The 27,864-nt window shown below is 46.4% G+C and overlaps 1 protein-coding gene across 27 annotated transcripts in view; it reads left to right on the forward strand.

Moving 5' to 3' along the window:
• MICAL3 (microtubule associated monooxygenase, calponin and LIM domain containing 3) overlaps positions 1-27,864 on the forward strand; it is a 2,019,125-nt gene that overhangs the window by 487,036 nt on the left and 1,504,225 nt on the right. For all 27 annotated transcript variants that reach the window (XR_013606836.1, XM_078673602.1, XM_078673604.1 and 24 more), the window contains 3 exons: positions 10,592-10,708; positions 12,142-12,243; positions 13,501-13,656. Coding sequence is in view for 26 of the 27 variants with exons in the window: in XM_078673602.1 (XP_078529728.1) it covers positions 10,592-10,708; positions 12,142-12,243; positions 13,501-13,656 (375 nt within the window). In the remaining variant the exon portion in view is untranslated. The remainder of the gene's footprint in view (positions 1-10,591; positions 10,709-12,141; positions 12,244-13,500; positions 13,657-27,864) is intronic.

Here is a 27,864-nt window from a genome sequence, read left to right on the forward strand (position 1 = left end):
CCTTATTTACTTTCACCATTTTTTTGTGCACAGAATATTTTATCTTGATCATGTCTTCATGTCTACGAGGCTTCTGCCAAAACAGTATTTAGAGCGGCAGTCAAGGAATATTATAGGCTCATTGGTAAAACACGCGCTGAGTTTGTAGCCAATAAAATCTTGGCCAGCTCTAATCCCGCCAAGACCATTTTCTCTTTGCTTAAAAATAAGGAGCACTGGCGTGATTAGTGCCTCCCCCGTTGCCTCGAACCAGCAATGCGAGGCTTTAGCACTCCACTTAGTAAATAAAGTGGAGTTGATCTATCAGGACCTCTCTAAAGGGACTATCCCTGCTGAGAATGTTGTGCCTATAGGGCCGGACATCATGGTGGACAACTGTTTGTTAGTCTTCCCTTTGCTGTCGCCCCAGGATTTGAGGTCTTCTGCCTTAAAATTAAGTCGGGTTCTCCAGCAGACCCGTTGTCATCAACCCACTTTTGCCAGCTCCAGCCACTTATTGCCCCGGTGGGTCTAGAATTGGCCAATTTGTCTCTGAAATTAGTCTCCGTCCCCAGGGCGTGGAAGCATGCAACAGTCATCCCACTGATCAAAAAGCCATCATTAGATCCGAAGGACCCTGGTAATTATCGCCCCATATCCCAGCTGCCTTTTATGGCTAAGTTGGTGGAGGCACATGTGAATTCCATCCTGTCTAAATACATTGGCGAGCGTAACATCTGACTCTTCCCAACACTGGTTTCGCCCTCGTCATAGCACTGAGTCAGCCCTCCTGGTTGTAACGAAGTCCATCCGGCGCAGGCTGGATATGGGAGACTCTGCGGCCTTGGTCCTACTGGACCTAAGCGCCGCTTTTGATACGGTGTCCCATGCGATCCTCCTCGATTGCCTTTGGGCAGCTGGAATCAGGGGCGGTGCTTTGGACTGGGTACGTTCCTTCTTGGCAGGGTGATCCTTTCAAGTCTTAGTGCCACCTTTCCACTCTCAGGACCATGCCCTGCGCCATGGGGTGCCTCAAGGCTCTATCTTGAGCGCGCTGCTATTTAACCTTTATGTGAGTCCCTGGGCGGAGGTGGCTCGAGGCAGGGGGTTGTCCCTGGTGTCGTATGGAGACGACACCCAGCTGGTGATCGCCTTCTCCAAAAACTGTCGTACCAATCAGGAGAAGTTTAAGGAGGATCTGTCGGTCCTCTCAAACTGGATGAAGGCTAATTGTCTTCAATTAAATGCCAGCAAGTCCTAGATCCTATTGTTCGGCAAGGACCAGGAACTCTGGTCCGAATAATGGTGGCCTGACCATCTTAAACCCGCCCCGTCACCCAAGGAGGCTGTAAAGAACTTGGGTGTTTGGCTGGATGCTGGACTGACTTTTGAGAAACAGACAAGAGTTGTTGCCGCTGTCTGCTTTGGGCTCTTGAGAGGATTGAGGCCCTTGCTTGGCTTTTTTCCTCCTAGAGTGTGCCAAACCATTGTGCAGGCCTCCATTCTTGCTTGGCTCGATTATGGTAATTCCTTCTAGCTGGGTGCCAACAAAGCTAGTATTAAACGCCTGCAGAGGGTTCAGAACGCGGCAGCACGTATGTTAGTGGCTCTACCAAGATCTCAGTCGGTGGCAAATGTGCTTCCTAGGCTACATTGGCTGCCTATTGAAGAACGCATTCAGTTCAAGGTGCTGTGCATCTCTCATAAAATCTTGATGCACCAAGCACCTACAGGGCTATCTGGTTTATTGACGCGCTATATGCCCAGGCGTGCTCTGAGATCTGGCAATCATGGGCTTGTTTGTGTCCCCCGAGTCTGGAGAGCGAGGGCTGGGGGCCGTTTGTTCGGCCTCCTGGCGGCCAATCTGTGGAATTCCTTTCCAGCGCATATCCGTGATATCCCTCATCTTCTGACCATCCGTAAGTCTCTAAAAACCTGGCTATTTCCTCCTGTCTGAGGTTTAGTCGCTTTTGGGTCTCTCTGTTTTTTTCCCTTGGGTTTCTGGTTGCGCTGGAACGCCTCGTTGCTGAGGCAGCCATGCGCATTATAAATCTTTTATAAATAAATAAACAATAAACCTCACAAAGAACCATCATGAACCCTTTCTTGGCATCAAACCACTCCTTTTGATTTGAATCACACACATGTTCTCTTTGACAATGGACATCAACTTTAACACATCTGAGTCAGTTAGATATCCATCCAGGCCTGAAGCTAGTGTTTGCTTTTCTACCTCTAATAAGCTCAAATGTGAAACTTTAGTGGAAGTATGAGGCGTGCTCCTGTAGATACAAATTATCCTGTTCAATGCCAGGTTCACATCATGTTTTCCAGCCTTGGCCCATTTGAAACATTCTCCTACCACCTGGTTCATCCTCTCAACAAGACAGTTGGTTTGAGGGTGATATAAGGGACTTATTGCTTCCCATTGTCCGAGACCACAAACTCAAGAAACCCATCTCTTATGCAGACCTCTTTTAGAAAATGAATTATGTTTTTGGCATTGGCATCTCACTTGCCAGGCCACAAGAAAGCATAATCCATGAGAACTAAAATGTACTTAGAGCACCCTGACAAAGCATCATATGGCCCCACGACATCAATTACCACCTTCATCCAAGGACAATCCGGACATTTTATAGGTAGGTGGGGAGGAGTGATCACCTTAAGACTTGTCCGAAGCACCACACACACTACACCCAGAAACCATCTCATCAATTTGCGTGTCCATTCCTGGCTGCTAAAAGGTATCACAAATGTGTTGTTTGGTAGGAGTGGCCCCCAGGTTTCCTTTGTAGGCCCTTTTAATTAATCATTTCCGAAAACACGGTGGAGTGAGCTTGTCCATTCATAAAAGTAATCCATTTACTAATGAAATCTCACTTTAAACTTTGAATGTTTGACGTTAAACTGATATTGTAAAAGTCTGGTTACCATCCTTAATATCCTGGGTGTATAGCACTTGCTCATGTTACCACTCAGAAGGTCTACCAGGGGTTTATGATCAGTTTGCAAAAGAAAATGCTTTTCCCAAACCTATGGACGGAATTTTTCGATTACCCAACATGCCTTTTCAGTCATAGTATTGAAGCTCAGCTGCTCTCAACAATCTGGAGGTAAAACCAATAGTGATCTCAACACTGTACACTGTTTGTGTCAAAGGAGCTCACAGCCCTACTTAACGGGCATCCACTGTGATACAACATGAATGGTTGGGAACAAACGACTTGAGGGCTTTACATTGCTCCAAAAGAGTTTTCATTTTTATCAATTGCAGATACACAATCACTGCACCACTGACATTTCACTCCCTTCTTGAGAAGATTTCTAATAGGGCGAACTATGGTAGCAAAGTCGGGAATGATACTAGATTAGTATTCACATAGTCCCACCGGAGAGTGGCATTGATTCAGTTGATTTTGGAATCTCACGAATTGGACATATTTTTCATGACGCAAACTTAGACACATCTTGATTGTAACTTAGAGCCAGGATTGGCCTGCCCACCTGGCTATAAAGTTTGTCATAAACCTAGAATAAGTGGAAGAGGAGGAGGAGTAGGTGTGATCTTTAAAGACACATGGAATTTGGCCACAATGGACATTGACGTGACAGAGAAATATGAGATGATGGAATTTAGGATAAAAGATTCCAATGGTCACGTATTGACTGGGATTGTTTGCTACAGACCTCCAGGTGCTATTAGTGTACAACAACAGCAGTCACTGATTAAGACTCTTAGTAATATGGCGGCCACACATGCCAGAGTAGTTGTTCTAGGTGATTTCAATCTTTGGTTAGATGGAAACCCTAGATTCCGGCTTTAGTAATCTCCTCCAATCTTGTGAAGGTTTTAACCTACATCAGTGGGTTGATGAACCAACACATAAGGGAGGACATACCCTTGATCTTATTTTCGCGGATGAAAAAGTATTGGGAGTTTTGGACATTTTGCCCGTGGAATGGTCTGATCATTATTTGATTAAATTTCAGGTATATAACCTACAAAATCATAGTTTGGCTGCCAGAGAATCTAGAACCTGTAAGCAGAGACTGGAAGTCCCTTTTAAAAAAGGGAAGCACCTCTCCGGTGTTCGCACTTGATGATTGTTCTCAGGCAGATAGACATGTGGAGGAGAATTATGTGACCCTTTGTACACAGATCACTTTTACATTGGACCAGCTTGCTCCGCTAAAGAATCATAAGAGTGGGCAGAACGTCGGCCCCCTAGTTTAATGACAAATTAAAAAATCTGAAACTGTATTGCAAGCAGGCAGAGAGGAAATGGAGAAGGGCGTATGAAGAAAGATAAATCTGCCTGGAAAACTGCAATTACCCGCAATAAAAAAAGAAATAACTATTGCAAAATCTGAGTACTTTTCCAATACTATTCTGAATGCTCCTAATGGCACCAGAAGCATTTTTTAAGTCATGAATAATCGGATTAGCCATGATTGTGCTAAGAATCAGACGCCCCCTCTACCCAGGGTCTTTGTGATAGTTTGGTGAGGTTTTTCAATGATAAAATTAAAACCATCATTGAGGGCCTCAGAGGGGATACAATACAGGAGTAGGATGAGGGCAAAGAGGTTAAGGGTCATATTGGCAGAAATCCAAATGATGTAAAAAAAGCAGGAGATGAAGAGATAGACTCTGCACACCTTAACTGATTTTGAGATACCATCAGTGGAGGAATTTGGCAAAGTAGCCTTGGATATCTCTTCGGGATCACCTTTGGACACTTAAAGTTTGGAAGGAGTTGGGAGCAGAATTGCTCCCCACTCTCCACCTTATCTGTAACCAATCCCTTCTTAGTGGAGTAGTACTGACTGGCTGGAAACAGGCTTTGGTGACTCCCCTTTTAAAAAAGGCAACTTTGGAACCAGTTTGCCTTAATAACTATAGGCCGATCTCCTTGCTACCTTACCCAGCAAAAATTGTGGAATTGTAGAACGCCTGGTCAGTAGAGCTCTCTAAATATTTGGAAACCAGTGGAATCCTAGAGGATGTGCAATTTGGGTTCCGGCCAGCATATAGTACAGAGACTGCTCTAGTGACTGTAATGGACGAGCTTCGTATGCAGACAGAGGTCAAGCAATGGTACTTATCATGCTTGACCTGTCTGCAGCATTCGATACGGTCAACTACGCCACTCTTCTGGAGAGACTTAAAAGAGGTGGGAATAGCAGGCACAGCGCTGAGTTGATTTCAATCCTTTCTTTCGAATAGGAGGCAGGTAGTGGCTCTCACCCCCTATCAGTCAGATTTTATTAATATCTCGTACGGCGTCCCTCGTGCTCTGCGCTTAGTCCAATTTTATTTAATATCTACATGAAACCACTAATTGCGGTCATAAAGGTGCATATAATATCAATATCGTAAATTATGCGGATGGCACGCAACTTATTATCTCCTTAGGGAGAACAGTCTACACCCTTGGACGTGTTCCATGACTGCCTTCAATATACAACTCAGTGGCTGAGGGAGAACTCGCAAAAATTTATTTCGGACAAAACCGAGATTCTCTACTGTCCCGTGGGGAAGGCCCCTACTGTGCTCCCCGCGAATTTCTGGCCATTAGCGACAGCAAGCCCTCTTATGCCTGTGGAGAAGGTCCAAAATCTGGGTGTCATGTTTAATAATAAGCTGACGCTTGAATCACAGGTTAATAAAACGGTGGGGAGCTGTTTTTCTATTATTAGTGTCCTTCGTAAAACCCTTCTGCTTCTGCCAGTACATGCTTGAGCATTGATAGTACAATGTACCATCTTAAGTAGATTGGACTATTGTAATGCCTTATTGCTGGAATCCCCGAGATATCTAATGAAGAGGCTCCAGAGGATCCAAGCAATAGCACCTAAACTAGCCCTGGGGAAATCAAGACGCTCCTCTACTTCTATGACTCTGTCGGAGCTGCACTGGCTCCCGATACTACAGAGAGTCCAGTTTAAATCCCTCTGCATAGTGTTTAAGGCCCTGCACGAGCTTGGGCCAAAACTTATAAGGAGGAAATTTGCTTGGTATGTCACGGAGAGAAGCCTCCGCTCCTCTTCTGTGAGACTGGTGAAGGTGCCAAGATGTAAAAAACTAAAATGAGGAGGTAGGGCCTTCAGCACCTCGGCTGCGCGATTATGGAGCAAGCTTCCATTGGAGCTTAGACAAATGGAGGACCTCCTCCAATTTAGGAAAAAACAAAAAACGTGGCTCTTCCCTAGTGCTTAATATGATTATTCATACATTTCCCGGGCTACTAGTTTGATTGTACACTGATATGTCAGCGCCAGAATGCCTGTTCGGTGTAGAGCGCTTTATAAATACTATAAATAAATAAATAAAATTCACAATGGCCTCCATCAAACCAGGCTTGGGACTGACCCCTTCTTGAGATATCGTGTGCCCCAAATATTCCACTTGCACTTCTCTGCTTTTAAAACAACGTCATGTTCCTTGAACAGCGTCAATACCTTGTGAAGAATACAACAGTGATAAACAGGGTCTTCAGTGAAAATTAGGACATCATCCTGAACACTAGAACACCTCTAACTCCTTGAATGTTGTTCATGACCCTCTTAAACACAGAGGCCGCTGACGCTAAACCAAATGGCATTTGGAGATATTGGAAAGTGCCCAGAGGGGATATGAAAGCTGTAAGATTGCGCGAAACAGGATAGAGTTCGACCTGATGATAGGCACTGGCTAAGGCGAGTTTAGAAAAACATTTTGTTCCTCTGGTAGAGGCAAACAAATCACTTATTTTGGGTAAGGGATGCGAGTTCATCCCAATCTCTGTTAAAGGACCTCAAATCGACACAAATCCTAAGTTGTCCACCCCTTTTCGGGGCTACTACCAGCGGAGAAAGCCACAACGAGAACTCAGTAGGTTCAATAATCGCCTTAGCACATAGATCCTTTTTTAACTCCTTTTCCAGATCTAACCTTACACCATGAGGCACTCCCCTGAGTTTGTTTGATAGGTGTGGCACCTTTTTTGACAGCGATTTTATGTGGGAAACCTCTAATCCTTCCCAGAGTGTCACCAATCACAGATGGCATGGTCTTTTCACTCTTGTCCAACATCATCGTTGCTCCCCACATCTAATACCTATTCAAGGGTTCCCGGCCTCAAAATCATGCCGCACAGTCCCTGATGAAATTAACCAAGAACGTTTCGAAAAACTCTTGTGCCCTTCGTAGGAAAAAGGAGAGCTGTCTCAATGGTATAACTGAAGAGAACCCTTCCAGGTTTCCTCAAACAATGTGTGATCATGGTTATACGGGCACCAAAGTCAACTAGCAATTTAAGCACTTTGCCTCCCACTTCAATATCTACAAGATGAGTGGTCACCTTCAATCAGATTTTGGATAGGAGCACACTTGTCAATTCCCTCACGCACAGCACACTCGCGCTCCTCTCAAACAGAGATAACCTCGGCATTAGACTCATCGTCAGATTCTATGGGATACACCACAGGTTTTTTGTAATCTTTCCTTTTCAGACATACTTTAGCAAAATGACCGGTCGTTTTGCAATAATTTCAAGTTACATTCATAGCTGGGCACTTAGCACTTTTCTCCGCACCTAAAGCACATGTTTACACCATTTATGTTTTGACCTTTAGATTTCACAGATTTGGGAGCAATATTAGTGCTGTTGTGCCCTACCTTACACATGATTTTTCTGTACTAACATCAGTTACACACTCCGTACCCTTATCAAACTGCTTCAAGGAGAACATTAAAATATCTATACTCTTAGCCACCTTAATGATTTCAACTAATGATCACCCATGCTCAACAGTTTTTGCCTTGTGTTTGTCCTTGCAATACCATACAAACTGAACTCTTATCAGTTGATCTGTGAAATTTTCAAATTTGCAGTCTACTGCTAGCCTTTGCAAAACTGATATATATGAGTTCTATGTCCTCTCCTTCGCTTTGTTTCCTTTTAAATATGTACCTCGGTACCATAAGGCTGGGCTGTTTATCACATTTATTTTTGAGTTTGAGAACAGTCTCACGATATTCATCAACTCCATCAGTATCTTCTGGAGATGAATTCGGTAAATGTTTAAAAAAAGACCTGCTCTCAAACCCTAAAGAATTTTGCAGTAGACATTTTTCTTGTCTGCACTAAACTTGAAGCTCCTATTGCCCTTAAGTAAGTTTGAAAAGCATCATGCTGTATTTCCCATCTAACGGGTGGTTCACGTGGGGTATCCAAAAATGCAGGTGGAGGATTTACTGCTTGCATAGTGCACATGTCAGATTGTATTAAAAAAATTACCAACAAAAATGAGGGCCGGTAGAGTACAATTGCTACAGAATATTGATTAGTACTATAAGTTGAGTAGCACAATTTTACACAACTATTTAAGTAAATACCCATGAGGTGTATGTAACCCAGAGGCACACTGCTGACCTAAGAAAAATGTTGCACCTAGCAATTGAATAATGAAAGTACAAAAACTAAAAATTTAAAATATCAGATGTGTGCCTCACTGAGTAACACACAGCTGAGAAATGAGTACTGTGAATGAATATCTCGAGTGTGCGCATCACTGATGGGAAGTGTGAGATCACAATGCAGGTGTGTGCATCATCGAGTGACACGCAGCAAGAGGATGAACACGCAAAGTGTGCCCGAATTTCATTTGGTGTGGAGACGTTGCAGACGGAATTTTTATCAATACGCAAAGATGTGTGTATCATCGTAAGAATGCCGCATGCATAATGGAAATAGATGGCTGCTTACCCAACGTGTCAAAATGGCCTCTGTAACGTAGCAGCGTTACGTGAGGATGTCTGACAAAAGCTGTAGTTGGGGAGAATAAAATATGACAAGCACCAGCTTCTTGTCCAAAACAGCTTGGTGACGTCACAGAAGAACCGGGCACGTGGAAAATTATGCGTTGCGGGAACAGCCTTCACTGAAGCACAGCTTCTAGTCCAAGACAGCTTGGAGACGTCACAAAAGAATCGGGCACAACATGGAAGATGGTTTGTGCTGCTAGAGCAGCTTTCGCCTACGCAAGAAGAAATGCTGCTGCATGTGGCAGGGATTCCAGGCCTAGGAAGGTGTGGAGCACTACAGGTACGCATGAGGAGAACTGCCAATTTGCTGAGCTAAAGAATGCCAAATACAGACGTAAACGTCTCTTATAAGGTAATGCTCACCATACATTAGTAGAATGGTAGTCCGAGCCAGTCGGGACATATTGAGCTGAAGTTTTCTCTCGTTACAGATGAGGTTGCACGCAGAGGGTTCCAACATGTAGCTAAAATTCTGTAGTAAAGACGCTATAGGCTGAGTATAGTTGAGTCAATTTAATCTGTAGCTACATGGTTGTGGAGCCAGACACAGTTCAACACCAACTGTAACTTTTCCTTAATACATTCTAAAGTCACTTGGCAAGAATTAGCATCCAAATAGACATGCAGTTCTATGATAGAATATTCATACTGTCAAAGAGAACAAGGTCTCATATTAAAGTTTACAAGGGATTATACTACAAAGAGGCAACCAAAGTCTCTCCAGATTGGGCAGGATAAGGATTGGTGAAGAATGAGTATAATGACTATGGCAGGTAAGGGTGAAAGAATGAGTAGTGTGAAAAAATAAAGCTGAATTCAGAAGATCCGTGATTACCAGCCAGGGTAATGTTCAACAAAATGTTTATAAAAGTGCAATTACCCAGTGATTTAATGTATTCTCTTTAAGTAATGACATTATGTCAGTTTGATGAGAGGATGAGGAGTGGATGCATACATAACTATGGGAAAGTTAATTACATGGAGGATTATGGGTTTACGGCAACAAGGACATATGTCTGGGACATATTTAGACATAGACACCTCCTTCTTCCAACAATACATTTTCCACATTGAACATGAAGATGATGTTGGAACAAATCCCTAATGCTATTCCTTGCTGAATATGGGGCAGAGTTGTGTGTACATTCTTTTGCAATTGGATTGTACTGGTGGTCTATTTTGGTATATCTATAATGGAGTTGGAAGAGATGTAAAGAATGTGATCTAGAAGATCTGTTTTGTTTGTAGGGCGCATTGGGGCATAGTCATTTCTAGTGTGTAGACACAGACAGCAATGAGTAGTGATGATGTTGCCAGTTTGGGGTCAAAACAGAAGTCTGTATCTAAGCTAATAAGCATGCTCAGTTTGTTGAGCAGCAATTCCTGATCTAGATTATGTGGGAAGATTCATATGCTCTTTGACCTGCATCACACAGCATAGCAAATATTTACAAATGCTTCTCCTTGCTAATTTGACAATAGCAAGGATCAAAGATTTCGTTTAAGGTGTCAATTATTTTCAAAGCGTGTTGTCCCTTTCCGGTCTGCTCCATCTGAATAGGATTTCTGACCATTGTCGGTTGGTACACTTAGGAGTAGTAGTAGTACTCTATGCCCGCCTATAATGTTCATCCGCTTCTATAACTGCAATGTCTTCTAATTTTGAGTTAACCTATTAATTGCATGCAGGGACAGCTTTGAGTGTTTAATAAAGGTGTTTTTATATTTTTGTAACCTTTGTGCCTTTTGTTTTGGCCATCTGATGAGATCTGCCTCTCTTGTTCCCCTTCTTGCCTGCAGGTATCCGTCAACTGCAGTTGATACTTCTGAAAGTTGCATTAATATTGGGTATTGAGATCCATGTCGGTGTGGAGTTTCAGGGCCTGATTGAGCCCCCTGAGGACCAGGAAAACCGAAGTAAGTGTTTCAGTGTTGCTTCCATATGTGGTGTTTACCTATCCTCTTAAGTAACACTCTAAATTCTGTTGTAGCTGTTGACTAAGGATTGGTCAGTATAACAAATGTATTCAACCTAAGCCTCTTTCTGTGAACCCAGAGCTATTGAGAATGGTATGTTCTTTAAGAAAGATACGCTACTGCTCGGATGCTTTTGGATGCCTGTGGCTGAAGCTGGCAAAGGTTGAGGTGTATTATGAACGAGGCTCAAAAGCACGACTTGAGTTGAAATTCAGAATTTTAATATAGATAGACTTTGTTCATAAGGCAGTGTTGACACCTAGAACCAATACTAAATAGTCTATCTATGTACTGTGCCCACTTGCTTTCAGCAATAGCAGCAATTATGCGTGCTACTCCATTGGTGACCAAAACCTTGAACCCTTAAACACCTTTACTCTGGACCATTCTTCTCAGCTCTACATGTTTTTCACATATTTCCTTTTGCCATAAGCGAACATACCTTTCATTTTCTAACCTATTTTTCTTCCTTTTTTTGCTAATACTTTTCTCAAAAGACCAGATTCCACATCTCTTTGCTATACTTAGATTTTTATTCATAACCCTAGTGAAGTTTTGTGTAAATATGCCTGACTTTTCCATGTGCATGCTTTTGTAGCCTTTTCAGTGCAAATTCATAATATTTGATACGTTCAGGAACAGTGGACGTTCTACTTGTGAGGAAGACCTTAAGTAATATATTTTGGGTAGTTATTATGTGAAAGTCTTTCCAACTGGTGAGACCATTTATTTATTACAGTAATATATTTTGGGTAGTTATTATATGTGAGTCTTTCCAATTGATGAGACCATTTATTTATTACAGTGAATGTATGCTTCACAGATCAGTAGTTATACTTTCAATTTTTTTTCTTCCTATTGGCCCATAGGATATTGAGCACAATATTATGTATCTAATAATGTCTCTGAGCTGCAGTTGGACTCGTTATTCCAGTAGTGCTGCTCTGCAGTAAACGTGATTAAGACTGCAAAGGATAAACAACGGATGAAAGTTTGCAGTTGAAGATTATTGAGATGCCCCTACAGATGTTGCATCATAGAGGTTCAACCTAAGTGGTTCTAGGCTGTGTTGCAGGTTGATTGCATACACACACGCATGTTACTACAACTCCTAGACTGTCATTCCATGTAGTGTTCTAGTCCGCTTCATTTTCACTCAATCTTTTTCTGCTGCTAAATGCAAGTGCAGTCGTCCCTTCTCGCCCCCCACCTATGCGAGCCCTGTTATCTGCCTAGTAGAGTCTGTATTAATTGAAGCTGCCTGTGAAACTGAGAATTATGCAAACTAGAAATGCAAGAAGGTTGCAAAGGAGAAAATGAATATCTGAAAAAGTGGTCCAGCATCCTTTCTATTAACTGTTTTTTCTCTCAAGGAATAGGATGGCGAGCAGAGGTCCATCCGAAAACCCATATGGTGTCAGAGTATGAGTTTGATGTCATCATTGGTGCTGATGGCAGACGGAATACGCTGGAAGGTAAATACACAAATCTCACGAAGAATTTAAGAAATTTTGTTACGTTTCACTATGGAAAGGCTTATGTAATAATTAGTAGAAATATATGTTTACATTACTGTAACTCTCTGCAGTTGATGTGAGGCCATTGATTTAGAGTCTAAATACTTGGTGGCTTAATTCTAAGTGCTCATATACAGGGCTGCCCTAAAATTGACATACAAGAGGTTGACTGTTAGCCTGCTACAGTGCTTTTATGACTGGCAGTGCTGTGTGATAGGACTTGGCTCCCAAAAAAGGAAATTGTGCTTTCCTAAGTGCGTTTTAGGTCTGACCTAAAATGGGTTTAGGTTTTTCATCATATTCAGATATAATCAATCTGTTCATAAGTAAAATTTCATTTACGTAAAGAGGTGTTCAGTTGCCATTTACATTTTACATCCTCCCACCACAGCATACAGTATCCGACAATACATTGGCCCACTTCAGCCATTGACTCACTTGCACCATGTGCAACATGAGGCCTTTTGCTTGATAACATTTTCGCATCCACCAATGAAAGGCTCACGTTGGTGCCAGTGGTGGTGGGACACATTTTGCTTCCTGTACTTGCTTCCATCATGTATCCGTTTTTTATTATTTAGTAATTGCATTGGGTTTAAATTATATTTGGAGGATACAGTAATTCAAAGCCAATGGTACCTTTTGTTAGTGCCAATATGAGCTATTCTTTACTGTGATGGCATTGAAACTAAAAAAGGGGTTCTATGCCTTTTCTATACTCTATAGAAGAAAATTAGTCTTGCACCTAGCTACACCCAACTGAAGAACACCAATCAGAGTGAACCCAGTCTTGAGTTGCTTGTGTTCCAGTTCAGGGAGGAGCTGTCTTGCATTTCGGGCTGGACTGTTCGTAATGGATCAGGTCAAGACTGATTTGCATATGGCTAGGTCTAAACTGAGGTGGCTTGGTGGGTAGAAGAACAGTGGGTTGGAATGCTAGGCCGAAGCGAATACCAGCGGTTAGACAAATTGCAAGCATTCCTACCATCACCTTTTGTGATTTTGATCTTTTTAAATACCCCTGTCAAGAGAATCTGTGTATCAAAATCTACACTTAGTTATTTATTTTAAGGATTTAATAATTGGTAGATCAATGCATTATATGCCTATTAAAATATGAGAGGATGATTTCTTTAAACCAATAATCACTAACCCAAACTTATAATGTTTATTCTAAAGCTTTTTGCCTAATCTTTCTGTCCACTGGGTAAATAGGTTTTCGTCGGAAAGAGTTCCGTGGCAAGCTGGCGATTGCCATCACCGCAAATTTTATCAACCGGAACACCACAGCAGAGGCAAAAGTAGAAGAAATCAGTGGTGTGGCCTTCATCTTCAACCAGAAGTTCTTCCAAGACCTCCGAGAAGCCACAGGTCAGTCATGTTGCTACAGAACTAGCAAAAATGCAGACAAGCTGAGACACATTTAGTTGAATAAAGTCTGTGTTATTGTGGTGTCTGACTTTGAAATATTTGTACTTCGAATCCCCTATTGCTTTGCACTGAATGGCCTATTAATCGGATATCTACAACACCTTGATTAAGCATTAGTCAAAAGAAATGACAGAATTCCAGCTGCAGATTCCTTACCACAGAAATATCCCCAGGGTCCAGAATGGATCTGGAAAATGTTCATGAGTAGTACCCATCCATGCCACTAGATGGCATCATTCAGCTCTGTGTGGCATTGGCATAGTCGCCTGTGCCGTAAGTTACATGTGTGGTGCTTATATAGGCGCCATCCTATCGGCTGAACTCGATTCTTTTTTTCCTGCGCCAGTACGCATAGATCCGGAGAGCGCTAACCTCAGTCATTTTTTGACAAACTTTTTTGTGAAGTATTTTTTTTTCATTCTTTCTCCTGGTGTGGCACGGATATCCACTAAGAAAGGTTGGTTTAAAGCCTTGCGACGCCTGTCACAGACTGATGTCGAGGATGGACCAGCACCTTGTCTACCTCTGGTGCCTTGAGCGTGACCACATTGTGAAGACCTTGTCAACTGCATTGCTATGCACCCCAAGGCCTTGAGGGAGAGGTTCCTCAGACTCCTTCAAAGTCCTTGCCGCTCAACGTGCGACACAGTGACGGTCTCGATCTCTCTCAAGTGGAAGGTCCCGGGATCCGTCGTGTAGTCATCTATCTTCGTCAAAGTAATTGGAGCAGAGAGTAAGAAGTCAGAGGACTTTGGTTTTGCCCTGTCTGTTGAAGTCATCCGACAAGACAAGGGTGTGTCGTCATTCGAGGGTAAGGCTGTGTACCTTATATATGGGTGGCCTGTCCTCACTGGCGTGCCTTCGGGCCCAGTGGGTTCGGGAGGGGCCTCCGCTAGTTCACCACCGATGGGTCCTCCCTCTGTGCCAGTTGTGCCTCTTGGATCTACTGATTCGGACTGGCGCAGGTTGTACCATCTCAACCTTTGCTGATTACGGTCCCGATGTAGATGCTCCCTGCACCGTCCCCATTCTTTTTAAAAAAAAAATTTTATTATTTTTGCAGAGCAACACAAGATGGAAACATACATGCAAAAATCCCATTTGTGTCCTCAGCAAACCAGTCCCCACCTACCCAACAATTAACATCTTAGCAGCATCTCTGGTGCTGACAACCCAGTCCCTTGTCTGAGTCAGGCACCAGTACGGCAAGGGCCCATCGTCAAAAACGTCTGTCAAGCCATGATACATCCTCCAGTACCCCTAGACCTGCTTGAACTTCTTAGGGCAACCCTGTTGTCGTACACCACTCTCTCTGCCTCCTTGCATTGTTTAGCCCTAACCACCCGCTGATAATCAGTTGGAGTGATCTAGGAATGGGAGACCCCAAGACTGAATCCAGCTTGCCAACTAGTCGGACACCTTCCGGCAACCCCAGAGTGTGTGCAGGAATGTGCCCTCACATGACAGTGGAGACACATCGGTGTGGATGTCCTCCCCAATATGTAGGTTCTGGATCTATTGTAGTAACCTTTGTGGAGAACTTTAAATTGTATTAAATGTAGCCTGGGTTTAATGGCCACTTCCCTGGAATGCATCAATGCTGCCTCCCCCAACTGGACCCCAACTCCCCTTTCCTATTTCTGAGTCCCCCCAGATTGTCTGGCGCATTTGTCTGTATAGTGTGGTAAAGCCAGGAGACCGCTTTTTGATAAAGGTTCACTTTGTGGGCAGTGACCTTTCTACTTGAGTGATTCAAGCTGTGCTGCCTTATGATACGCCCTATTGTCCGGAAGTGCCAGTCCCCCATTATACACAGATGTGGATATTGCTCTCAGGGCTATTCTTGGACGTTGCTATCCACAACACAGTGACTTATCAATGCTGTCAAAATAAGTGTCGGACATCGAACACTGTGTGTTCTGCATAACCTAAATCAGCTGGGGAGGCCTTGTTTACTGAGTCCAGTCAACCCTTAGTGATGGTGTTTAGGTCCCTGATAACCAAAGCTCTTAAGGAGTAGCTGTGGAAAGCAGCTAAAGCTTATTCAGGAGAGTGTAAAGCAAGTACATTTACAACTGAGTCAGTAAGCTTTCACACAAGAAAGAACCACACACGTGTTTACAAAAATACAGTAGTATTTACTATCACACCTTGGTATAGCTCCTACCCAGAGATATCAAATACAAACAAGAAATACTTTAGAAACTATGAAGTAGCATAGAAAAACACAGGGGCCCTTATGGGGGCCAAACCATATACAAAGAAAGTGGTATAAGAGTTAAGTACCAAAATGAGTGTTTTATCCAAATATGGAGAAGCCCAGGGGAAGCAAGGAAGTCACTGAGCTGAGTAGCTAGGGACCCCACGGATCCTGGTTGCAGAGTGGTTACACCGGGTCAAACGTCCAAAGGATAACTCAGGGTAAGTCACGGTTGGTATTTTCTTGTTTCAGGGCTCTTCCCAAAGGACCCTGAAGACACCAGTTAGATTAAAGGAGGTTAGAGAGCCATCCCACCCGTGGATACCCAGGGATCCAGGACACCTACACCAGGGAGCCCAGGTGCATAGGGACGAAGTGGTGTTGGAACCGCCCAAAGGAACTGTTGTAGGTTCTTGGAAGTCCGGTGGCAGCAGTGACTCGTGGACCAGGATGGTGGTACTCAAACATGGATTTTGGACGAGAAGTACCTGAAAGCAGAGGGAGCAGAGTACAAATCTCACAGAGGTGTCCAGGAGGAGCAAGAGCACAATGCCAATCCTTGAGGGAGGTACCTGCTGCAGCACAACGGTCTTGAGGAAGCAGCTGTGAAGCCCAGGTGACTATGCCGGAGTCCTTCCACAATGGATGAGGAATGCTGGAAGGTCAGTGGCCGGCAGGACCACCACAAAAGCCTTGCCAGCCGCCGCAGTCAGATTGCAGATAAAGATGCTTGGATGCTGACCGGCAAGGTCTGTTGCACCAACCCAGCAAGGGTAAGTTGCGTCGGCCCCCAGAACGCAGGCTAGTCAGCTGGAATTGTTGGAGCCCCCTCGAGGACTCTCTGGCAGCAAGTCGCAGGGAAATCTCAGCAGCATGGAGAAGATGGATGGCTACAGTGCAGAGAATGCAGGCAGGACGGTGTTCTAGGTGCTGTGCAATAGAGAGCGCCAACAAGGCAAACAACAAATTGGTCCTCTAAGTAGCGGTGCCTGTGGATGCAGGGAAGTGACTCCTTCACTCAAAGGGAGATTTCTTTGTTGTTTGGATGCATACAGTCCTTGCTAACTCGGAGGATGCACGGTCACAGAGTTGCAGAAACTTAAAGGGCTTGCAGACGGTGTTGCAGCAGGAGTCTTCCAGCAGATAGTCTTATTTCTGGTCCTGTCTCGAAGAAGAATCAGAGTTCCAGTGCTCACAAGCAGAAGAGTCTTTATACGATCTTAGGAAGACGGGCAGTCTGTCCTTGAATATGTTGTCCGGATGAATTGAAGGACCCACCCTCAGGGGAGACCTAAAGTAACCATAAAAGTGAGAAGGGCCTCTTCTGCTGTGACCCACCTATCGGGGGGAATAAGAGGGCCACTACTCAGTTGGCCTAGCCAATAAAATGCTCCCAGGGGCCAAGATTCAACATGGCAGAATCTAGTGCCACCTGGAGGAGCTCTAGACACTCCCCTGCCCTTTCTGTAGTTTTGCGCCAGAGCGGGAGCCAAGGGCTCCTGAAGTGGGCAAAACTGGTTTATTCCCTTCAATGTAGTCTGGTGTTCGTCAGAAGAGCCCCCACCCAACCTAATTCTTGGGAAAGCTTTCGTTCAGCTTCCCCTGCCAGAGATGAGCTCATCAGCAGGGGTGCAGAACACGGTCTAGGGTCGGCAGCAGCACGGGCTGGCAAGCAGACCCTGTGAAGGCTATACAGGTATTGAGGGGGGTCCTCTAAGGAGCCCACCAGTACATGGTATCGTGCAGCTAAACTCTGGAATCGGTGTAGTTGCATGATTCCAACATGTTTGATACGAAACATGAGCAGGTTCGGGGCAGCCATTATGTACTTGGACATCTCGACTTGCCAGTGTCCATTACATACCTTAAAATGCTTGTCCTGCACTTGCAAAGACTAGAGAATGGAGTCCGGGGTGTGTAGGGATGCCTCTGCTTGTGCACCCTTAAAACGTTGCACCATGCCCTTGGACTGAAGGGTCCATCTTAGGGGTGACTTATAGGTTAAGAGTGCAGTGATCTGAATATAAGGAAAACCTTTATCTAAAGTGAAGGGTGCATGCACCATTTCACTCCGACTGCGATAGCTGCTCTGCTGAGTCAGTTTGCATGGACTCCCATGGGTGACTCAATACATGCTGCAGCCCTTGGGCGACACCTGGTGTACCAATGTCTTGGGTATCTCTGTACCATATACTAGGTATTTACAATGGCATCCTAGTATGCCAATTGCGGGTTGTACAAAGTACTTCTCATCAAATTTAGAGGGGATCACTGTCACTAGGGTCCTGGTTAGCAGGATCTCAGTGAACTACAGTCAAAACATACTGACACCAGGCAAAAAAAGTGGGGGTATCTACTTTCCTACAACCCCTGCCCATAATCATCAGAGGGAGTGTGCTCCAGTGCTCTACAGCTGTGTGGGACTCCGTCACAACTGACTGGAGGTTCCGCTCCAGAAACCATAGTCTTTAGTAATCTCAATACCTAGATGTTGTAGGCCAGTCGTAGCGACATGAAGACCCTGCACCACTGGTTTGAGGCCCTCCCAGCAACCCATCTGAATCAATGAATTTGTCCCACTTAATTACGAACCCCAAATAGGCCTCAGAGGAGCAAAGCCCTGACAACAGCTCCTGGACTGACCATTCAGGAATGTTCAAGTACACCAGGATGTCATCCGAATACAGTGAAATCTTTTCTGGTTCCCCCGAAACTGAAGGTTAATCCAAATAGTCTGGTCTATGGTTCACCCAATATGCCAGCTGCTCCATGCATAGGGTGAACAGGAGGGGTGACAGGAGACAACCTGTCACCAGATGGCTCAGAGACCACACCATTGACCGTTGCCATGGGCGCCTTATACAGGAGTGCCACCCATCTAAAAAATTTCGGCCCAAGGCGCTTCCAGGTCTCAAGCAGGTAACACCAGTCAATGGAGTCGACCGCTTTTTCAGGGCACAATGATATTATCGCCTGGGTGTGGAATTCAGCTTGTATCTAGCTATGCATAAAAACTGTCTGCGATGGTTGAGTTGTGTACTGCCTTGGCAGGAAGCCAGTTTCCACAGCATGGACCAGGTTGGAGATATCCCCCGTTAGTCTGGTCATGAGAATCTTTGCCATTATCTGGCTTTTTGTGTTGAGGAGATAGGCTATATGAAGAGCGGAGTGTAGGAGGATTGCCCTTAGGGATGACCACAGTAATGGCATGGCACAGTATATCCTTCCAAATCGCCTAGCGGACCCTTTCAAAGCGCTTAGAGACCTCTGGGTTATAGTGCGCTATACAAATCAAATAAATAAATAAATAAATCAATAAAATGGTTAGGATCAAGGGCAAGGCCCCCTCCTCATTCACCGCTGTGAATAAATTCAGGAGATGGGGGTAGAGCAGGGCCGCAAATCATTTATGAAGTAGGGAGGTAATTGGCATCCAGCATATTTCTGGAGTGCATCGCTTAGACTACATCACCTAATTCTGCAATAGTTAGATCTGTTACGAGGATGCCCTCAGTTGACTGGTTCAAACCAGGGAGAAGCACCTTTGTCAAAAGTCCTGCAACCTCATGGTCTGGATGATTATGGCCGGCAGTGTAAATCCTCTTATAATAAGCTGTGAAGCGCTTGTGACCTCTACACCAGAGTGAGCCTGTCCTGCCTCCGTATGGGTCTCAGTCTCGGCCACCCATCTCACCGCCTCTTCTCTCCTTCTCATCCACATGAGGCGGCAACCCGCCTTGTCGCCCGTATCTTAAAGGTGATTTTGGTATCCCAGGTAGCGTTGCCGCCCAGTATATGTCATGTGGTTGTGATATCGTGTCCTCGTCACCCGTAGGAGCACACAGGAGGGCTCATCCCTAGTTTCCACCCACACCCACTGCAGGTGCAGCGCTTATTTCTCCATGCAATGTTTCCGTATTAAAATATTATGGTCTCTGTCCTGGACCACTGCTATATAGCCTTCCCACAAAATCACTGGTGAGGACACTGACATCACATAGTCAAAGTGAAGGTGGGAGGCCACGCAAAGGAACTGCGCTACCTCTGTCTTTCAGAACTTAAGTCTAATCTTGAGAAAAAGCGATTATGTCACATGGTGGGACGAGTGTTACTATGAGGGGGCTAATGATCCCATTTCCCTCTAGCTTGGTATTCTGCACTAGTCACCCATGAGACATCCGGCAGCTGGACAAAGACATAGTCCAGTCTCGACGGAGAACGTTGTGGCCCGGAGAAAAACTAGCAGTCTCTCATGGGGGGTGTAGGCTCCTGCAGCCATTGCTAAACCCCATTCACGAGCAAAGCACTGCAGCTTCAAACGAGGAGTAGTGGGCGCGTCTATTGCGTTGAGTTTCTGTCGAGGTTCCCATCCAAGATGTTAGTCTCTTCCCACTAGGTGGATGTAGTTATGCGCGTCTGAGAACAGGGCCCAACATTGCTAGTTTTTTCTTCAGGTGTGCGTATACATTCACAGCCAGCATCTCCCGTATGTGCCATCTGCCCCTGACTTCCTTTAAGCAGCCTTCAAGGTCTATCCAGGATTTTGTCACCTGAAAGGGGCAGATTTCAATGCTAGGATAGCCACACCTCTTGAGCCTTTCGGGTTGCTGTCGGGTGCAAGCATCATGTATTTGCCCCTCTGCAGGTACTTGCAAATATTCACAAGCAGGTGTGTCGGGAGTATTAGGGGAGTGTCGACGAAAGTATTGGGTAACAAACCCCAATCCATTCACATTCCACGAAAGGACTGGGAGGGGGTCAAAAAAAAAAAGTCAACTTGTGTCGCTCTCCAAGAGGCTAATGGCCCTGGGCACACCGAGCCCCAGTCCAGTACTCGTTTGTTGCATCTTTTGGTTCCCAACTTACTAGAGCTGCGTGGGTGCACGTAGTATGCTGACCAACCAGATAGAGCTAAACCTATAAACCCCAAATGGACCCCCCTCCCCACGTTCCCTCACATGAGCATAAAACTACCAGTCATCCCAGCTCATAAAATATCTGTTGCCCACCTCCTGTTAACAACCCAGCACACACTCTTCGCACGTAACTAAGAGCAAACACTCCTCCTCCACTTCCACCACACCAACTCCTATCGCAAGTACTGCATATAAAATATCTCTGTAGAATGCTGCTCAGTCATTTGTGTTCGAGGCTTCTCCACAAGGTTGCAGCTGGTTCAGGTTCCCCCCATGTGGCGAGGCCACCCCCCCGTCTCTCCAGGGACACCCAGCTCCAGTGTCCCTGCCATATCGGATTCTGGCTGTCCTCTCACTCCACTCTGGGTCCACCTTGACACTTTTACCTGGGTGGGCAACCGCCCCTCCTAGACGTCTGGGCAGGCGTTCCTGTAGCCACTCCCAGGCCTGTTTCGGGCTGTCAAAGAAAAGGGCATTACCTTGGAGAAGCACTTTAAGTACATGATGATTAGCCCGGTTAAACTTAATGTTCAGGACCCTCAATTATTGCTTCCCAGACTCCAATGTCTTCCTCTGTTGAACCAGCTTCGTGAAGTCCAGGAAAATGAGGATCTGTGTGGATGTATACTTCACCTCACCTAGGTCTCTGACCGCCGGAAGCAACAGGTCTCTGTCCCTGTAGTTCAATAACTATGCTTTATGGGGGGGATTCCGCACCAGGACCCTGTGCTCCCTTTTGATGAGAAAACAGTGGAATATCTGGCACGTCAGGAGGATGGGCTAAAATCAATCCTCCAAGAACCACTCCGGAAGCAGACCCTCCACCCCCTCTGGGAACCCCAAAAATGGTAAATTATGCCTGTAGGTGTCCTCAATGCAGGCTGCCAGTTTCCCAGGGAGGCCCCGAAGCTTCTGAACTGTCTGGATCAGGTCCTGCACTGTACCTTTTTGTTGTGGGCCACATTTCAGCCTCGGTCACCTATCCTGGTTTTCTTTGAGTCTTTCCGAAGTAGGAAAGCAGGTAACTCCACTTTGGGTCCCTGAAGCGTGACACGAAGATTCAATCGCCCGCAGGAATGATTTTGTCCCTGGATGGGAGACCCCCTTGTCCATCTTCTCAGGCGCCGCAGGCCCAGCAATGCCACCCCCTGTATTGATGGTGTCAGTAGTTTAGCGAACCTGGTTAATTTCCCCTGTTCAGACTGAGGTTTCTCTTTTGTAATGTTGACTTGCGGCTACCATCTGGAAACAGCATGCTGAAAAAGTGGCCTGGTAGACCCCATACCTCCGTAAGGTTGTGGGGTATGAGCAGCCGCAGTCCGGCTCCCGGGCTTGGTTTCCTACCCCTTGGGCTGCCAGGTGACAAGGTCAGTCCCCACTCGATGGTAGGTACGGCCTACACCCATGGCTCTCCCTGCCAACCCAATTCTCGGGTTGCACTCTGCCCAAATACAACCCAAGTTTAGGGCATCCTGTACTACAGGGTGCCCTCAGGAGGACCACCAAACTTCAACCCATGCGGAGGAGGGAGGCAAGAGCGGCCACAGTCTTTATAGCGCCAGAGAGTGGGGGTGACACCAGCGCTCTACACCTCCCTCACCCAAAATCCACTAGAGCGGCACAACACCGGGAGGCACCCCCTGTGGCTGCCACTCCACAGCTGGGTCCGACTGCGAGATCGAAGGCCAGCTTCACCGCTGCAGCCTGCAGCCCGCGTAATCAAAACTGCTTCCTCCGGCGGATGACCCCACCTTCTAGCGCCCCCACATATTCAAAGTGGGGAGGGTGCCACTGCCAGGATCAGTCTGAACCACCTGAGTCACTCCACCAGTCACCCATCTCTTTCTGGTCCCAGCTCCTTACCTCTGGAGCCTCACAGCTGCCATTTTAGTCCCCAGAGGACTTCCAGGAATGCAGCCCGCACCACCCCGGACGTTGCATCGTGGGCTTTCAGCACTCCTGCAGCCACCACTGTAGTTCAGGATGGACATGCATGGTTGTGGGCCGTCAATGGGACTTTAGCAGCGGCTGGTTATCGCATGATGTTTGGTGCGGTGCGTACAGGCTACTAGATGGTGGCTGCCATCTTACTTGTCCAGACCCTCCGCCGACCCCAATCTTATCTCTGACTCAGACACTGATCCAGATTGGCCTCATCTGACTCTGGTTCCGCATGACGCCATTTCCTCCAGCCAAAGCCTGAGCTCTAATCCTATGGACTAAGACGTGAGGTAGATTGTGAGGCACAGAAAAGATGATGAACGGATTCCGATTGAATCCATCGTTATTTTGCTCACTGCGCTATTCCAGTTTGTACCCAAATCTGAGACTTGGGGTGAATGTTTGACAATATTCATCATTCCGTCCATCTTTTTTGTGGCACATTTTCCCATTGTGGTGGAAAAGGTATGCCCAGACGTGGGTCCCGTGCTCGCTGCGCCACCAGTTTCAAGCTAGCTTGGTTGATATAGGGTGATGCCCTGAAACCGGTCCCAGGATGCTTGTTTTCCGGTCCAGGGAGGGCCTGGCAGTTCGGGGAACTGGGTCAAGGCTGATTTGCATATGGCTGGGTGCAAACTGCGGTGGCGTGGTGAGCAAAAGAACAATGGATTTAACCTATATCTTTGTGACTGGAGGTGAATGTTTGCATTTTTCAGCATTCAGGCAGTCATTTGTTCCTGAAGATTGAGGCCCCTGAGGAATATCAGCCCCTAGACCCTGATATGGACTCGTGTGAGGAATTGGTGGATGGCAGTGGACTGATGTCTCTCCAGATACTGGATTGGTCTCTCCTTCTGCCATGGCTATGAAGGAGTGTAGGAGGCTTATTATATGGTGCATCCTTATGCAAGGGAATCACCTTGCACTGATCCAGGGAATCCTTATGGCGATTTTAGTGTTCTTAGAAAACCGTAGAATGCTCTCAAAATGGTAGCTGTGGAGAGCAGCCATCAGGCTTATCTTGAAGGAATGTAAAGCAGCTTGTTTTACCAACTGTAATCAATAGTGTAAGTTAAATGGAAAAAAACAATGTTTGTATAAAAATAAGTAAATTTATTACACAACACTCCCTAGCACATTGGTATATCTCCAACAAGGCGATATCAACACAATGCACAAGAATACTTTGAAATAATCAGTTAAGTAGCACAAATATATACTGGTCTCCTGGGGGGAGACCAAACCATATATAAAGAAAGTGGAATGCGAACTGCAAAGGAGCCCGGTACTTGGACCAGAAGACCCAGAGGAGCTGGGGACACAAGGAATCACCCAAGTTAAGTACTCAGAATCCCCATGGAGGCTGTGTGAAGAGTGGAAACACAGCCAGGTGCCCAATGGAAGGCAGTGGAGAAGTCGCGGTTACAGCGTTAAAGTAGGACCCTTCCCAACGGACCCCAAAGAAACCCGTTGGAAGACAGAAGGTTGGAGATCTACTCTATCCGTGGATGACCCAGGAACCATGTTACCTGCACAAGTGAAGCCGGGGGCATAGGGGCTAAGTGACATCGAAACCTGTCGCTTGTTGGATGCCGGTGTCTAGGTGGACAGTGCCTGCAGGAGCACTAACAAGCCTTTGTAGCCGCAACTGGCGTTGTGAACAAAAAGCAGCAAACATTGAGATCAACAACGCCCAAGGGACTCACCAAGGACAGGAGAGTCAGAGCAGGCCTTGAGCAAGCAGGGGAAACCCGCTGAATCAAAGAAAGACCCTCGTGAGGACCTGGAGGCACAGGAGTCACACGAGGACCTCAAGCAGCTCACCAAAGTCTAAGGCCCACAATGCATGAGATGCAGTGAGGACTCTGTTCATCAGGAAGTGAGGTGTTGGAGGTTGGAGCTTCTTGCCCGAACATCTCTGGAGTGCAGAGTAAACAAGCTCTGGCAACGGCAAGTCAATGGAGTGCACAAGGGTTCATTCCCAGCAGACAAGAGATACTAACCTCCAAATTGCAGGGAAGACAGGTCAGGCCTCTAGGGAGCCACAGAACCACCTCCTTTGTAGCTGAGCCTTGGGATGTCTGTGGGACGTCTGAAGCAGCAGACCAGTTAGCTTCGATGCAGTGCCTGCAGATGCAGTGGAGTAACTCCTTCACTCAAAGGGAGATTTCTTCTGATGTCCTTTGTACCCACAGGTCTTCTGGAGAAATTGGATGTAGCACAGAATCAGACGAAGACTTGAACAACGAGACCAGGAGCATCAGGAGTCTTCCTTGATACAATCTTGGTTCCAATAGAAGTCCAAGTGTCCAGACGGTTGAAGAGCTACATAGTATCAGAGTGAGTATAGTCTCACGAGGAATCTTAAGACCCACCCATAGGGGAGCCTTAAGTACCTTAAGAAAAGGGTTTGGACGACTCTGGGGTTCCTCCCAGATGAGGAACGGGACAGAGGGGTGGGTACTCCCCTGTTCTTTGTCCAGTTTTATGCAAGAGCGGGAACCAAGGGTTCCTGAACTGGCTCAAACTGGAGTATGCAAGAAGGGCATCAAAAGTGCCCTTCAAAGCAGTCTGGTGGCGCTGGCAAGCGCCCACTGAAATAAAATGAAGCCCTTTCTGGGAGGTGGTTACACCTCTGTCACTGGAAATGTATTGTTTTACCTTCCTCTGCTCGAGCGTGGCTCAGCAGCAGGAGGGCAAATTGTGTCTGTGATCGGCAGCAGCACCAGATTTCTTGCAGACCCTGAAAGGCTGTTACCAGGAGTAAAGGGTGGTCCCCTTAGGAACACCTCCATCATGAGAGGTGAAAGCACCAACTCACACAGGCTGCAAGGGCAGGCCTGTAGTCACAGTTTAAGTGGACTCCCATGGGTGGCACAATACATGCAGCAGTCCATGGGAGACCACTGATTTGTCTTTGCCCTGTGTACCTCAGTATGATATACTAGGGACTTATAAGTGTTTTTAGTCCATTACTTCCATTCCTTGTGGGATTTGGTTGTGCAGGTACTGCCAATGATCCCGGATGAGGCAGAGGCGTACCCTATCAAGCTATGGCTGATTGGAGAGGTGCAGCCACGTTCACAATCAGATGTGGGCTGACGAGCGATTTCTTCTGTGGCTTTTAGATGCCACACATGGCTGAGGACAACTGGCTTTTTAGAGAATGTCCAAGCTTCGGTTATGGGCTTGCCCTTTGATGGCTTTGGTCTCTTAGGAGACAAGGTAGGCTCTGCGCTGAAGCGCTTCAAGGACAGCAGTGCTATGGCCAGGTCCTTGGCTCTTTCAATTGCCCCCATCAACCTCTGTCTTCCTTTCGTGGCCACGGAAGGGTCTTCCAGCTGTGCCTGTACCCACCCAGCCAGCACGCCCGCAAGCTTCCAAATCTCTGCTTGGCTGAGGACGTGGCACCTACATGTCTTGTGGGTCAGGCAACCAATAGGTCAGCTGTTCACCACCACCCCCAGCGGCTGCATCATCCAAGCCTCTTTAAATTCTCCTCTAACCATTTTGGGCAACCAGTGGGTGGCAAGATACACAATCACCTGCACCACTGGAGATCAGTAACATCAAACCGCTGGTTTCTCCAGATTATCCAGGGGGGCTACTCTCTCCCTTTCGTGGCTACCCCTCCACCCATGCCACCCTGTTACGACAGGCTGATGGATGACCATCTAGCTGTACTCTGCCAGGAAGTAGCAGCTGTCTTGACCAAGGGAGCTATAAAGAGGCTACCTGCATCCGAAAGAAGTCCTGCGCCCTTGCAATTTCTTCCTGAACAAGCTTTGGAAATGCAATAGGTCTCGGATTTATTTGAGTTAGAGCTAATGGCATTGTAAATGGCAATGTCTTTTAACCATGTGTTATGGAGTGTATGCATGTGGTGTGTAATGAAATTATGTGGTTTGGATTGGAATTGTTCACCTTGCACACTCACAAACTGTTCACCCTGCACACTCACACACTGTTCACCCTGCACACTCACACACTGTTCACCCTGCACGCTCACACACTGTTCACCCTGCACGCTCACACACTGTTCACCCTGCACGCTCACACACTGTTCACCCTGCACGCTCACACACTGTTCACCCTGCACGCTCACACACTGTTCACCCTGCACGCTCACACAATGTTCACCCTGCACGCTCACACACTGCTCACCCTACACGCTCACACACTGCTCACCCTACACGCTCACACAATGTTCACCCTGCACGCTCACAGACTGTTAACCCTGCACTCTCACACACTGCTCACCCTACACACTCTGCTCACCCTACACACTCTGCTCACCCTACACACTCTGCTCACCCTACACACTCTGCTCACCCTACACACTCTGCTCACCCTACACACTCTGCTCACCCTACACACTCACACACTTCACACTCTGCACTCACCACTCTGCACTCACCACTCTGCACTCACCACTCTGCACTCACCACTCTGCACTCACCACTCACTCAAGTCCATGCAATTAGAGGACATAACATTCTGAACAAGCACCTACCTCTCAGTGCCCTCACTGCCTTGCGAAACTTCTCGATGCCAGCCAGGAAGAGAGCAGTGATCTGCGCGCGGCAGGGACGCTGGCGCCGTGAGCGTGCGCACGACTGAATCCGCACGTGGCCAGCACTTGTCGCTCCCTCTCCCATTAGGATTGCTGGGCGCGTGCCCAGCTCTTGTCTCCTTTTTTCGGCTTTGCCGGCTGACATGATTACAATAGTTCTCTGCCGAGACCTAAAAAGGAGAAATTCAAAATGCTCGCGCTCGCTCAGGTTCTGTCTGATCTCTCCCTGGGAGACTGGTTGGTAATATTGGGTTTGCAGTACGCTAACTTCCAAATTCCTGTCTTCCGTGCCCACAGGCATTACCTGCGGTTCATGGTGGGCCATGAACCCTTTATATTTGCTGTGCTCACTTTCGGCCTGGCAGCACATCTGCTAAGATTCGTGGTTTCAGTATTCCTCTATCTCGACTGGCTATTAAAGGTGGGGTCCCCCCAGGCATTCATCTCCCACCTCCAAACAATGCAGATTTCTTGTACTTTATGGGGTTCACTATCAACGTTGCTGAAGTCACACCTGA

Source organism: Lissotriton helveticus, chromosome 1_1, assembly GCF_964261635.1.
Source record: "Lissotriton helveticus chromosome 1_1, aLisHel1.1, whole genome shotgun sequence".
NCBI classification, from domain to species: domain Eukaryota; kingdom Metazoa; phylum Chordata; class Amphibia; order Caudata; family Salamandridae; genus Lissotriton; species Lissotriton helveticus.